This window comes from Chrysochloris asiatica, unplaced genomic scaffold (assembly GCF_000296735.1).
Source record: "Chrysochloris asiatica unplaced genomic scaffold, ChrAsi1.0 scaffold00040, whole genome shotgun sequence".
NCBI classification, from domain to species: Eukaryota; Metazoa; Chordata; class Mammalia; order Afrosoricida; family Chrysochloridae; genus Chrysochloris; species Chrysochloris asiatica.
In genome coordinates this window covers 18,082,603-18,097,139 of record NW_006408558.1, presented here as the reverse complement: position 1 = coordinate 18,097,139, position 14,537 = coordinate 18,082,603, and the positions used below count along the sequence as shown (strand labels likewise).

The following is a 14,537-nucleotide window of genomic DNA, read 5'->3' as shown; positions in this document are numbered from 1 at the left end:
CATGTAAACTATCACATAATTCACAATAAAACATTTAAAAAAAACAACAAAATCTATAGAACACAGTTCTACTCTAACACACACATGGGGTTGCCATGAGTCAGAATGAATTGGATGGTAACTGGTTTGGTTAACTGTCCCAGATACCAGCCACCATCCCATTATACACTAAAGAAGGAAACAGACAAAGTTTACCTAGTCTATAAGTATAGAGTTAAGAGCAATACCTCCTGGGCTCATATCCTGGCTCTTCTACTTCCTACCTGTGTTAACGAACCTCTCTGAGCCTCAAATCCCTCAACTGTCAAATGAGGCTCAGAATTATATGCCCCATGGGGGTGGGGTGAGGATTTGACACAATCTGAGAAGAGTGTTTGGCACAGTTAGCATGCCATATGTTTAAGATTATTAATCTAGTGGGAGACACAAAACATGAACTGTAAAAAAACATAAAATAATTGCAGGTTATGGCTGATATTTGTGCAGAAACAAACAAGCTATAGGGGAGAATTATGATGGGACCTCCCTAGGCGGGGAGTCAGCAGGGCCTCTCTGAGATGTGACTTTTTTGGAGTAATACAGAGGAAATGGAGAAACCTGTCTGGGGGGTTCCTGACACAGGAGTAAGTTGGGGCTCAGAGAGGTTATGTAACTTGTTCATGGTCACACAGCTGGAAAGCAGTGGAGCCAGGAAACGCACTTTCCAGGCAGAAGGACAAGCGAGTGTGAGTTCTTGAGGCAGAAAATGGCTTGGCAGGTATCAGGAATGCCAGAAGGGCACAGTGTGTTTAGAAGATGCTGGCATGGCAGGTGGGAGAGGGCAGCAGGTCCAGATCATGCAAGGCCCTGTGGGCCAGGAAAGGAGTTTGGCGTCTATTCCTAATGCAATGGGCACAAGAGAGGTTCTTGTAAATCATATTGGGGCATACATAGCTCACATGCTGAAATGCTCACACATCTTAAGTGTACACAAATATTCACAAAGTAAACACACCTGAGAGTGAAGCCAGGATGAAGCCCAAAATCAGGAAGTGACCAGCATCAGGACTCTCCTTCGGTCCCTCCCCATCCCCCGCCCCAATCTCCACAATAGCCCCATTCTGACTTCTCACAGCCAGAGAGTACTCTTGCCTGGTTTTGAACATGGTAGAACTGGACTCACATAACATATGTTCTCCAGTGTGTGTAAGAGTCACCCGCCTTGTGGCAGCCAGTTGTGGTTGCCTCCTGCTCTTGATTGCATGTTGTCCTATGGTGTGACTGTACAACACACTTCTGCATTTGCCTGGATGGGCATTTGTAGTTTCCAATTTGGAGATGCTGGGAACATTCTAGTCTCTGTCTTTTCTGCTCCTTAAAGAGTTTTAAACAGGAAATTGACAAAATCTCATTTCAAGCTCACTCCTTCCTGCTATAGTCTAGGATTGGTGCCAGAATTAGACCAGTGCCAACTTGACCTTTCTTCCAATACAGTCTGCCCTCTGATCCACTGAGGGCGTGTCTAACCTCCAATTCCCTTCCAAGTGGGGAGCCCCATCATTCCTCAAGCCTCTGTATCCTCATGTGGAAAACAGGCTCAATCACCCTGAAGCTGCAGGTAGCAATAAGGATTAAGTTCAGTGGGAATAGCGACAGGCAAAGCCCAGTGCCCAGCTCCCCTGCCCCACCACCTCCCCAGGTACATAATTAATGTTGGACCTCTCTCCTTTCTCTTTCAAACCTAAACCAAACCATGAAATTGATTCTGACTCATAACAACCCTATAGAACAGAGTAGAACTGCCCCATAGGGTTGCCTTAGCTGTCATCTTTACAGAAGCAGAATGGATGGTATGGGGAGTTCAAGTCTTTTGGTTTGCAGTCAAACATTTAACCACCACCTGTGCCTTCCTTTTCCTTGCAGGTGCAGGAATTAAAATGGAAACAAGAGCACCCCCTGTGGGTGACCGTTGAAGCTACAGCCGTCCCTTCCCCTGGCTCCTCTAGACCAAGGGTGTTAGGCCTCTGCAAATCCAGCCAATTCTGCCTCTGCTGAGAGGGTAGTGTCGGCAGTTACTCTCAGCTCTAAAGACCCAGAATGTAGATGATCTAGAAACCACAGCGGCCTTAGCCACTTGCTCTCCATCTGGGATCCTTGTGCCTCTTCCTCACTTACCTCAGGTCCTCAGCCAGCGCCATACCAACCACTACCACCAGGTGCCTAGCCAGCCTGTTCTCCTGGTTACACGTGGCACCTTCCTCCGCAACCCCAGTCCCTCCTCAGACGTGCCAGGCCTGCCCGCCAGACTGTGCGTGCAGGGAGGGACCTGTCCCCCTGTTCCCGGAAGATCGCCCACTCCTGGCTCTGTGCCTAGCACCCAGCAAGGGCGTCATAAATATCTCCTGAATGATTCATTCACTGCTTTGGAAGAGTCAGCAGGACCCCTAGGTACTTAAGAGCATGGGATTTCAAGTCCTGTAGACCTGGCTGAGTTCAAGTCCTGGCTCTGACCTTTGGCTCTGTCGGTGATCTTGAAACATCACTTCTCTCTCTGAGCCTGTGTCCTCATGGGTGGTGACACAGGGTGTCCTCATGTGTGGGGGTGATCACCATCCCGCTTGGCCATGTGAAGATGTTGTGAAGGACCAGCGTGGTTCCAGCCCACGATAACAGCTCAGCATGAGAAAGAGGAGAACCCCACCCCCACCCCCGCACCACCCATGGGTCTGTTTTCCCTTAGGCTCCAGGGAGGGTCGCAGTATTGAACTCATTTTATAGATAAAGAAATTGAGGTCCAGAGAGGGAACAGGACAACCTGGGGTCGCACCACGGTGGGTGGGGGTGGGGGCGACGACAATGGGGTAGGGGGGGACTTGCGAACAGTGCTCGTCCAGCCTCTTGGAACTCTGGGTGAGCACTCAAAACCCACTTCGTTCCCAACCTACCCTCGTCCCAGTGCGGGGGAAATAGGAGTTGGGCCCGCCCGGCCTCCAGGCGGCCCCTGGGGTCTCAGGGTGCGCTTGGGGATCCCCGGCCAAGACCCCGGAAGCGCAGGGCCGCTCCCGGGAGCGGAGGGCACATTCAGGATTGTCACTTTAAATTAAAGAGGGAGCGGGCGGCGAGCGCCAGGGAGCGCGCGGCGGGCTCTTGGGAGCGTGCCCGGACTGCGGCGCAGCTCCCGCCCGCCACCCGGTCAGCCGAGCCCCTGGCCCGCAGAGTCCTCCGACGCCGAGGCCGCTACACTGCAGGGGCAGCTTGGTAGCGGCGCTGGATCCCCCGAGCGTGGGCGTGCGCTACGGGAAGCCGACCGGAGCCGGGGCCGGAGTCCGGGCCGCAACCGAGCTAGAGCGCAGCGGCGGCCGCTCCGCAGAACCGGTGAGTACGTGCCCCTAGCGCCCGCCGGGAGCACTAGCCCCTCGGCCTCCGGGCCGCGACCCTGCGCACCCTACCACCGCACCCCCGCGCTGGCTGAATGCGCGTCGTGTACCGTGCACGCCAGGTTTCTTTCCCCGAAAGGACTCTCGGAGTACTGCGCACCTACCGCGCCAGCACTCCTGTCCCGCGTGTGCACACACACGCTGGCCCGCCATTTACACGCCTTCCTTGCTCCCGCGCGCACACACGCCCCTCTATTTCACACTCAGCACTCGGACCCACCCCACTGCCCCTGCCCTGGCCTCATGCCCCCTCTCAATCCCCAGACAGCCCTTCCCCGGTCCCCCCCTCTCCCCCTGCACTCCAGGTCCCATGTTCCCTGGAGGTCTTCCTAGCTGGGATACTAGGTATGCCAGAACTGACCCAAGCATGAGGGTCAGGTTACTCCCCATCTCCAGGGTACCCGCGGGATGCAAGGGAGGCTAGAGACGATCCCTGGTCTCAGGACTTTCCAGGAGCTCTGTGGGGAGACAGTACTGCTGCTCCTTGGAGTGCAGAGCTCACCCACCCAGGGCCTGTGGTGTTGTAGATCTGGAATAATGAGGGACTAGGGGGCAGACTGAACGTGGGGCCCAGAGCAGGGCCGTGGGTAGACTAGCCCTGAGCCGATCTACCTAGTGACCCCCAAGGACATCTACCCTCCCGCCAGTCCTTGAGAGACCATCCCACCCCAAAGTACCTGGGAAACCAGCCGTCCAGAATGTTAGCCCCCCGCTTCAGTGGTGACAGGTTTTAGAAGGGTGGTTTGTTGTTGTTGTTAAGTGCCGTCGAGTCGGTTCCGTCCTATAGCGACCTTGTATAGGGTTTCTGAGGAGCAGCTGGTGAGCTTGAACCACGGAACTTGCAGTTCAAATGGCTTTGCAGTCTGGTGCATTAGCCCACAACGCCACAGTGCAGAAAATGACCTCAGATTCCTCCTTTCCTATTAGAAATGGGGAAATTGAGCCCCAGAGAGAGGAGACCCACCCAAGTTAACACAAACAGTCCAGAGAAGAGTCAGAAGGCAAGCCCCTGCCAATCCCCTTCTGAAACTCGAAATCTTTCCCAAGCAGCTTGAGAGAATGGGGACTCCCAGGCTAGTGGGTAAGTCTGGAACCACCCATTTCCCAGACCTTGGTTTCCTCATTACAATATGGAGGGTAAGAGTCACCCAGAGGACTCCAGCGAGGACTTGCCAAGATCGCAAGCATATGACAAGACTTTGGTATAAATACCTAGCACATAGTGTTGTTGTTAAATGCCTTCAAATCCATTCCAACCCATAGTGACCCTGTATAGTGTCCTAGGAGCAGCTGGTGAGTTTGAACCGCCAACCTTGCAGTTCAAACCAACATTGTGATCATGTGCCTATCCTATAGCGTCACACCAGGACTCCTGATAAGTACCATGTTGTTGTTGTTATGTGCCGTGGAGTCGGTTCCGACTCATAGCGACCCTGTACAGGGTTTCCGGGGCTATAAATCTTTACGGGAGCAGAACGCCTCATCTTTCTCCCGCGGAACAGCTGGTAGTTTCGAACTGCTGACCTTGTGGTTCGCAGCCCGATTCATAGCCTCTACGCTACCAGAGCTCCTTGATAAGTACCATAGTAGGTGCCTAATCAATGCCAGCCCCCCTCAAGTCTGTACTATGGTTTCTGTAGGCTATTTGGGGTAACGGTGGGATATGGTTACCTCAGAAAATGAGGGAGGTATGGGGAAAGGCACTCAGACCTTTAGGCTGGGAGGTTTTAGGGTTCCCCTGGGCCCCCTTCTTCTCCTTCCTGTTCCCTGCTAGCCCCAGGGTGGAGGGAGCCAGCACCTGGCTAGACTTGACGGGCAGGGGTGGGGTGGGATAAGCAGGGATTCATCCCTTTGCTGCAGCACACAGAATTCCTGGAAAGCTGTTTATTTGACTAGCCCAGGAAGTCAGGTTCCAGCCAGGATGGAGATGGGGACCAATCGTCCCTACCCCCAAAGACTGGTCAGGAGGCTATGGTGACCAAGAGCCCAGATCACTCATCCTGGTGCTGATCTCAGTGTTGTTACTCATAATCTGAATGTCCTGGGACCCTATTGTCCTCATCTGTAAAATGGGCCTCCGATTATGTGGGCAACATCAGATCTATATGGTGTGCCTACACCTTGTTGTTGATATTAAGTGCCTTCTAGTCGGTTCCCTATCATAGTGACCCTGCATAGGGTTTCCAAGGCTGTAAATCTTTGCCAGAGCAGAAAAGTTCATCTTTCTCTCGTGGAGTGTCTGGTGGGTTCAAACAGCCAACCTTGTTCATAGCTTACCCTACAGAGCCACTGCTAAATACCCATTATTTCAAAGTCCTGTAGCCACTCTGTTAGGTCAGCATTATTAAGCCAGAATTTGAACCTAGGGCTGTTTACAATGAAAGAGCTCCATGCAGCTTTTGGCTCTGCGTTGGGAGATGGAGTGGGGGTAAGGAAAGGGAGGCTTGCAGCACAAGTGGGTGGAGGAGGTGGGAGCCAAGGAACTGAGGCACAGCTCCTGGGCTCAGGCGAGCTCTGCTCCATTTCCTGTGTGTCAGAGTGCAGAAGCTCTGGTCCCAGGCTCCCTGGTCTCAGAGATGCCATGTCAGCATCCTGCTCCAAGCTGGAGCCGCAGCCCCTCTGCCTGGCGGACCTCCAGATGGCCAGCAGAAGAGCATTGAGGTTGGCGGCCAGTTCAGAGATGAAGTCAGGGGGGTCAGTGAGGAAAGCCATGAAGAGCATTTGCGCAGACCCAGATCTGGCTCTGTCTCAGCCGCTTGAAAATATGATGGGTGACCTTGGGCGAATTCACTGAGCTTCACTGAGCTTCACTTCCCCACTTTTGGATGGGGGTAAGAGCAGGATTTTCCCTTGGAGATCTTAGTGAGGGGGCACAGAGGTGAAGGAGAAGATGTGAGCGAAGTCCTGGGTGTGGAAGCTATTGTTTCTAATGGATGAGACGCTGGACCGGGTAATAGACAAGCCGCTGCCAAGCCCAGCTTCATCCCTGCTGGCTGAGTGGGTTTGCGGAAGTCCCGTAACCTCTCTGAACTTCCCCATCCAAAGGCTGGGCTGTCAAGCTCATGAACGCAAAAGTCTCCAGGAGCCAGCAAGTTAAGGTCCATTTTAAATGGGAAATTTCCTAATGATTAACTATTGGCTGCTCACTTCAGTTTAAGACACAAAAGGCACATGGGCCAGAACATGAACTCTTGGTGCTCAGGCTAAGGGAAGAGACCATCGCCAGGCCAAGAACCACAGCAGTTCGTGGTCTCCAAGCCCAATTGACCACACTCACCAACTCCTTCCACCCTCCTGGCACCCTCAAAGTACAGACATAGGCCCATCTTACAGAGAGAACAACTGAGGTTCAGAAAGACTCAGAAAATTGCCCCAGCTCACAGACCTGGAATTCAGAGCTGGGTGTGTCTCACTCCAAACCTTGTACTCCTTCTGACTCCTGTGGCCCCAACACGTATGCACGATGCACCTCAACATCTCCCCCCAGAACTCGTCTCTTTACACTCAGGCAGTGTGCTCTGGCTTTGATATTTCACTGGTGACCATAACTGGAACTTCTAGCTGGGGGCATGCCTAGCACATTCACACCTTCACAGAAATCCTAGCCCTGAGAAATCCCACATCTTTTCTGAGTTAGGGGTGTTGTGATGGAGTGGAGGACAGTGGGGTCTGGGGCATGGCAGGATGATTGCTCCCTTGACAGCGGAGACCTGATACAGCCAGGGGTTCTGCCCAGCATGCACCATGTACACCTTGCCGCAGGATCTAACAGGGCACGCAGCTGGCATCGGCCATCCCAGCATGTCAGCCTGTGCCAGGTGAGCAGAAAAGAGGGCTGCTGGCATTGTTTATTGGAATCCTGGCAAGGTAGGGACAAGCTGGGACATGTGTGGTCAGGTGTCCAGGTCCATCTCATCAGGAGCTAGGGCCACCTGGGGCATGCTGGGTAGCATGGTGCTCACTTGAGCAGCCTGTCAACAGATTTTCAGAAAACTGCTTTGAGGCCGTGTACCACCTGCAGAGGGAGCATGGTGACTCCATAGGATAAACACTGGATTATGAACCTCAGGTTCGGTAGTTTGAGCCCACCAGCCACTTCCTGGAAGAAAGATGAAGCTTTCTGCTCCCACAAAGATTTTAAAAGCCTTGGAAACCCTATATAGGGTCACTATGAGTTGGAACAGACTGGAGGCACTTAGTAGCAACAACAACCTGCAATAAGACCCATGGGTGTGTGGAGCCAACAGCCTGGGCTCGAGTCCTGGAAGGTGGGTGTATTAGCTGTCGTATTGTTATTGTTGTTAGGTGCCATCAAGTTGGTTCTGACTCATAGTGACCCTGTGCCCAGCAGAAGGAAGCATTGCTCGGTCTTGCACCAGACTCAATTGTTGTTATAGTTGAGTCAGTTGCTCCAGCCACTGTGTTGCTCCATCTTGTTGAGGGTCTTCTTTCTCACTGACCCTCTACTCTACCAAGCATGATGTCCTAACCCAGTGTTAGCTGTGGCATGGCTGTGTACCATGCCCCAACAATCTCAGCTACAAATCAGCGGTCCTAACTGCACCCGCCTTGTGGCGTTCTGTGGAGATAGTAAGTGGATTCAATGAGGTCATAAAAAGGGACTTCAAAAAGAAAATGGAATGAAAAGAGAATGGAGTTTTTCCACGGACTTTTTGAAGCCCCTCTTGCTTATGCAAAGTGCTGACAACCATGCCTGGTGCAGAAGAGCAAGTCAGGTTGGATGAAGCCCTTCTCAGTTTAGCACCGCCCTCCCATCACCATGACAACCTCATCTCCCTGTGGGAGTAGGGGCATCAGCAGCAGCATCAGGGCCCTGCTCGGCCCTGCTTCTTGAGGGTTCCCTGCCCTGGAAACTAGCTAGACAACCTTGTCTGGACCAGGTACCCCAACTTCATAGCTCCAAAGGCCTGGCCAGATGTGGAATGATCCCAGGGTCCTGAAATGCTGAATCCCAACCTCCTGTCCCTAGAATGCTTCCAGGGGCAGCAAATTGGAGGGTCACAGCCTATACCTGGACAAGGTACCATCATAAGTTTTGTGAGTTGGTTGTATCATTTGAAAAGATCAAGAAACTGCTCATAAAGTTATTTTTCAAATTATTTTTCTTAAAGAAAAGCCAGAGGTACATCCCAGATGTTTGCCTTCTGGGATGGGGTGGGAGATCTGCCCTTGGGAGAAGGGTAGGGGAGCATCGCAGTACCTGTACCCCCTCTCCATCCCTTCCCTCCCCTCACTTATCCCTTTAATGTACTTGCTCAGCCCTCCAGACCTTGGAACCACCTCTGTGCACTGCAAGGGAATGGAGAGGCTGGAGAGCAGGATTATCTGTCCTGTGCTCCTTGAGCAGAGACTGTTACAGCCCCAACAGCCCAGTTCTCTTTCCCGCTTTCAAACCTCCCTTTCCCATCGAGAGCATGTTTATAAATAGAATTTACTTCTTAGCAACAACAGTCATCAAACATAAGCAGTCACCTGGGTTCAGGAAATGGCTTACATGACTCCCCAGAGCTACTAGAACAACTTCTTCAGACCTCGAACCAGAAAAGAAAGAAACTAAACCCAGCCCACTGCCATGAGTTCATTCAGACCCATAGTAAGTCTGCAGGGCAGAGTAGAACTGCCTCAGAGGGTTCCCAAGGCTGGAATCTTTGTAGAAGTAAACCACTGGCCTGAAGGTTCAGAGTCAAGAGATTTAACCACTGAATCAGGGCTCCTAGATTTAAGACAGACTCTATACTCGACACACTATAGGTTAAGCACCGGACTGAGAACCACAAGGTCGGAAGTTCAAACCCACCAGCTGCTCCTCGGAAACCCTTTACAAGGTTGTTATGAGTTGGAATAGAGGGGCATGTAACAACAACAATATTAATACTGTCTCATTAACATAACAAAGAAGCCCCATTCCAAATGTGATTATAGCCCTATGTTGTTGTTGTTATGTGCTGTGGGGTTCTGACACATAGCGACCCTGCACAGGGTTTCCGAGGCTGTGAATCTTTACAGGAGCAGAAAGACTCGTCTTTCGCCTGTGGAACAGCTGGTAGTTTCGAACTGCTGTCCCTGAGGCTCGCAGCCTGATTCGTAACCACTACGCTACCGGAGCTCCTTATAGCCCTATAGGATGGAGTAGAATTGCTCCTATAGGATTTTCTAGGCTGTAAATCTTCAAGAGAGCAGATCTCCAGGTCTTTTCTCCCAGGGAGCCACTGGGTGGGTGGATTTGAACCACTGATCTTTTAATTAACAGACAAATGCTTCTCCATTGAGCCACCAAGGCTTCTTATTTGGAACATATGCATACTAACAAATAATCTGAAATTCAGATAATTCCAGATAAACAACAAATAACCTATAATAACACATAATATGGCCCATATAATATTTGGAATAAACTTATACTACAAAATCATGTGAAATGTAAATTTAGCCGGCTGTCCTATGTTTCTTTCAGTGCTGGCATGAAGTCTTATGGTGACTGAAAGGACCTTTAAATGCTGTTTTTCAAAAACACGTTTCATTGTCCGGACTCCCCTCACAGCTGAGTAGGCGCACACCTATGCCAGGGTGGCCGCCTGGCATAGGTGACTGGCATACAGGGTCGGGGTGGGTGGTCCTGCACAGCCTTCTTTGTTGACTCTCTTTTCTCTTCCAGACCCAGGCGCTGCAGTGGGCATCATGGCCGTGGACATAGCAGAATACCACCTGAGCGGTGAGTCCCAGTGACCAGTCTGTCCCCTCTACCACACCATCTTCAGGACCTTGCACATGCAGCAGGGAGAATGGCCCCATTTTACTGATAAGGACAATCAATTACCCAGAGTCACATAACCTAAGAGACACCAAGCTTGGGTCAGTCTGAGACAGCATCTTTCCTTTCTAGTGGGTCTTTCTGGTTGACTTGTGGGACTTCTGGAGACCTTTGTCCTGGTGCCCCTTGAGGATGAGTTTGTGACATGGGATCCATTCATCCAGGGCCATTTCTGGAGCCTAGAGAATAACCAAGGAAATCCAGGAAGCCTGAAGTTAGATTCATGGAACATTAAACTCAGAGAGTACCTAGTCCCAGAGGGCAAATATCTGGTATGCAGTTCCCACCTTCCCATCTGGTGCCATGGCAGGCATAACTAATTGAACATTGAGCTTAGAGATGGCCTGGAAACAGGCATGCCCCTGCAGCTCTGTTAATCAATGGCGGATGGTGTCAGAGATGAAACAGACATGCTCTCCCCTTTTACAGATGGGAGAAGTGAGGCTCAGCCAGGGGAAGTGACAATAAGTGGGTGACAGCATCAGGACAAGAACTAAGGTCTCCTTACTCCCAGCCTTGGGCTCTCCAGATCTGACCCTCACTGGTCCCCAGCCAGCCAGCCCAGTGCTCAGCTGAAAGCTGTATCAGGACCACTACTCCCAATCCCATCTCCCTCCCCCACCAGAGACCCCCACTTCTCTCCAATGATGAGACCTCTCTGAGCTTCTACTTCCTCATCTGTAAAATGGGAACAATGAAGGCTTCCTCAAGGGACACTGGGAAGATTCAGTGAGCTAACACATACATAGAACCGGCGGCCCCAACCCAACTCTCTCCCAGCTTCAGGCCTTTGTGCAGGCCTGGCTACGTCCTCTAGTCTAGTATGGAGGGTTCAAGTGTAGATCTATAGCTGGACTGTCTGGTCTGTTTCCTCAGAGATAAAATGGGGACATCTTTAACAAACCTACCTTCCAGGATTGCTCTGAAGACTCCTCAGTGGGTTAATATATGTAAAGTGCTTAGAACAAACAAAGCCCACTGCTGTCTAGTCAATTTCCACTCACAGTGACTGTACAGGACAGAGTAGACCCGCCCCCGGAGGGTTTCCAAGGCTAGAAATCTTTACAGGAGCCAACTGCCTCATCTTTCTCCTGGGGGAGCCATTGGTGGGTTCGAACTGCCGACCTTTTGGTTAGCAGCCAAAGGGGCTTAACCACGGCACCACCAGGGATCCTTGCTTAGAACCCAAAAACCAAACCCAACCCACAGCCATAAATTGATTCCAACTCATAACCACCCTTAAAGGCAGTGTGGAACTGCTCCTTAGGGCTTCCGAGAGTGTAAATATTTACGAGTGCAGACAGCCTCATCTTTCTCCTGCAGAGGGGCTGGTGGATTGGAAACACCAACCTCGGGGTTAGCCGCCCGATGTTTAATACACAGTATCACCAGTGCTCTCTTGCTTAGAACAGGGCCTCAGAGATAGTAAACAGTAACTCTATGAGAGTTATGACTGTTATTACTATAATTTATTCTGATATCTTAGTTTAGACCTCACTTCCCCTGGGAATGCCACCCATACCACCTCAAGTCTGCCACTCAATAAAATGAAGACATAAATGAACATTAATTGTCCTGATTTAATACCCCCTTTCTGGGGTTTTCTCTGACTTCTGAAGGGCCTGGACTTGGTCCTTTTGTGCTCCAGCCCTGTCCTCCTCTGCCAACCACACAGCTGGCTTCTGTCCCACTGTGTCCTGGGTGCTGTCCGACACCCCATCCATGCCGAGCACCTGCTTGGACCTCAGCCTCTGCTCCCGCCCACAGACTAGCCCCTTTCTGGAGTCCAGACCCAGCTGTTGCAGCATGTCCCTCTCAGCAGGGGCCCTCACGTGTGCTGCTTACCCATCACTGAATCACCCACCTCCCAGAACATTCCCGTGCCTTGTCAAGCCACAGATTGCTTTGTTGTGGTTTTTGTGAAGCCCACAAATTACATTCCATCAACAAGAGATGTCAGGCGCAAATAGGATTTGCTCACAGTCCCTCCATCCTTATTAGCCGCTGGTTTTGTTTGTCCCTGTTCCCCGCACCCCCTCAGGCCCTCTCTTTTATTGCTTTCTAATTTATCACATCATATCGTGTTGGGGGGCGATGTCTTTTTTTTCTTAACAAAGCCAGAAACATTTGTCCACGTTGCCAAGGTACTGTCCTGTGACCTCAACTGTCACTCCCCAGACAGCACCACCAGCCCCCACCAGTCCCCGCAGTCAGACCTTCAGTCTGTTTCCAAATTTCTGTTGTTTAAATACAGCCTGGAAGACTCAACACCAGACAGAAAAACAAACAACTGGTTGGGACTTCTTTTCCCAGAGTGGGATCACTTGGCAGGTGGGGAGGAGCCGGAGGCAGGACGTGTCCTTATCCTCATCTCTAGTTTCCAAAACTGAAGCCCAGAAAGGCTTATGGGAGCCCAGGTGATAAGTATGGTTAGTAAATGTGGCTGAAGGCTGGGTTCTGCCCCTCTCCCGAGTTTGTGTTGTGGATTCCGGTGAGAGTTGGCTGAGGCCCCCTTGCAGTGTAGCTCCCACCCATGATTCTGCCCTGTGCAGCCGGAATCACAGTGTTCAGAAGGCAGTGTGAAATTTCTTCTCCAGCCCGAAGTACCCCCCTCCCCTCTCCCACTGGAGAGGGGAGGGGGGTACTTGGGGCTGTTCTCTCTGGCTTTTGACACGCCCTTCAGTCTTTCTGTCCTGAAGTCTCAGTGGCTGCCATTGCCTTAGTCTTGCACACTTCTTTCTCCTTCATAGCTCAACTTAGATGTTCCTCCTCCAGGAAGCCCTCCTAGGCTACTCCCAACTCGATTCCCATCACTCTGTTTTCTCTGTGTGCCCCAAACTGTGAGCTACCTAAGGACAGGGAATGGGGGCTAAGGCCAACTCACCCACCACATCTCTCTGTGGCCACAGGATGCTGGCACACAGCAGGCACTCAATGGATGAACCATGAAAAAGCTCCACCCCTGAAATGCTTTTCCCATTTCTCCCCACCCTGCTTACTCAGGAACCACACCTGCTCCCGGGGGTGGGGGGTCTGTAGCCATTGGCTGGGGGTTGAGGGTCCCTAGAACTACTGATGAGGGCTGCCCTTGCCTTGCAGTTATCAAGAGCCCCCCTGGCTGGGAGGTGGGCGTCTACGCTGCAGGGGCCCTGGCGTTGCTCGGAATCGCAGCTGTGAGCCTATGGAAGCTCTGGACATCTGGGAGTTTCCCCAGCCCCTCCCCATTCCCAAACTATGACTACAGGTACCTGCAGCAGAAGTATGGCGAGACCTACGCGAAGGCCCGGCAGAAGGTGAGGGCGTCCTCTAGCGCATGCGCAGTCCATTCTCAGGAGGGACTCAATGTCTTCCCAACCCCAGTTCCTTCTTGGTGAATTTCCTCGCTGCAACAGCCAGCCCACCCTAGTGCAATCCCACAGCTCCAATTCCTAGCCCTGGGCTGTGTGGTTGTTAAGTGCCACTTGGTCAGTTCCAACTCATAGCAACCCTGTATATTCCGCAGAGTGGCTATTGGGTTTGAACTGCCGACCATGAGATTAACAGTCCTGTGCTTATTCTATTGCTGTTGTTGCTAGCTGCCATCGAGTCAGTTCCAATCCACAGGGGCCCTGTATAGGGTTTCCAATGAGCGGTTGGTGAGCTTGAACCACCAACCTTGTAGATCAAAACCAGCTTTACAGTCCAGTGCATTAACCCACAGCACCACACCAGGACTTCAGTGTTTTTTCTACAGCATCCTTATTGTTGTTGTTTTTAAGTGCCGTGGTCAGTTCTGACTCCTAATGTCCCTGTGTAAGGTTTCCAAGAAGTGGTTGGTAGGTTTGAACCACCAACCTTGTGATTAGTATAGTCCAGTGCTTATCTTAAAGCAAAACACCCTAGACTAATATTTACAGAAGCAAATCATCACATCTTTCTCCCAGAGTTGCTGGTGGTTTCAAACCTCCGACTTTTCAGTTAGCAGCCAGGTGCTTAACAGTTGTGCCATCAGGCTGCCTAGTCCTGTCCTAGGTCTCCAAGAAATATTTGTAGAATGAGCAAATGCTTCCTGTTTTCAAAACCTCCCATGAAAAATACAGCAAAGGACAAATAAACAGCCAGAATATATCACCACCTAAAGGCAAATAATACCACTCGGCCAACTGATTAAAAGAGAACCGTATTTGTGCCCATTCCAAAGAGAGGTGACCCAGTGGAATGTGGAAATCATCGGACAATCTCTTTGATATCCCATAAGAGTAAAGTTTTGCTCAAGGTAATACAGAAACGGCTACAATCATACATTGACA

The 14,537-nt window shown here is 51.2% G+C and overlaps 1 protein-coding gene across 1 annotated transcript in view; it reads left to right on the top strand.

The window, feature by feature from the left end:
• Positions 1-10,094: 10,094 nt before the first annotated feature.
• The window catches only part of SYT12 (synaptotagmin XII), a 22,719-nt gene continuing 18,276 nt past the window's right edge, over positions 10,095-14,537 (top strand). The window contains exons 1-2 of the mRNA XM_006860864.1: positions 10,095-10,149; positions 13,348-13,541. Of these exons, the coding sequence (XP_006860926.1) occupies positions 10,116-10,149; positions 13,348-13,541 (228 nt within the window). The 5' untranslated portion in view covers positions 10,095-10,115. The remainder of the gene's footprint in view (positions 10,150-13,347; positions 13,542-14,537) is intronic.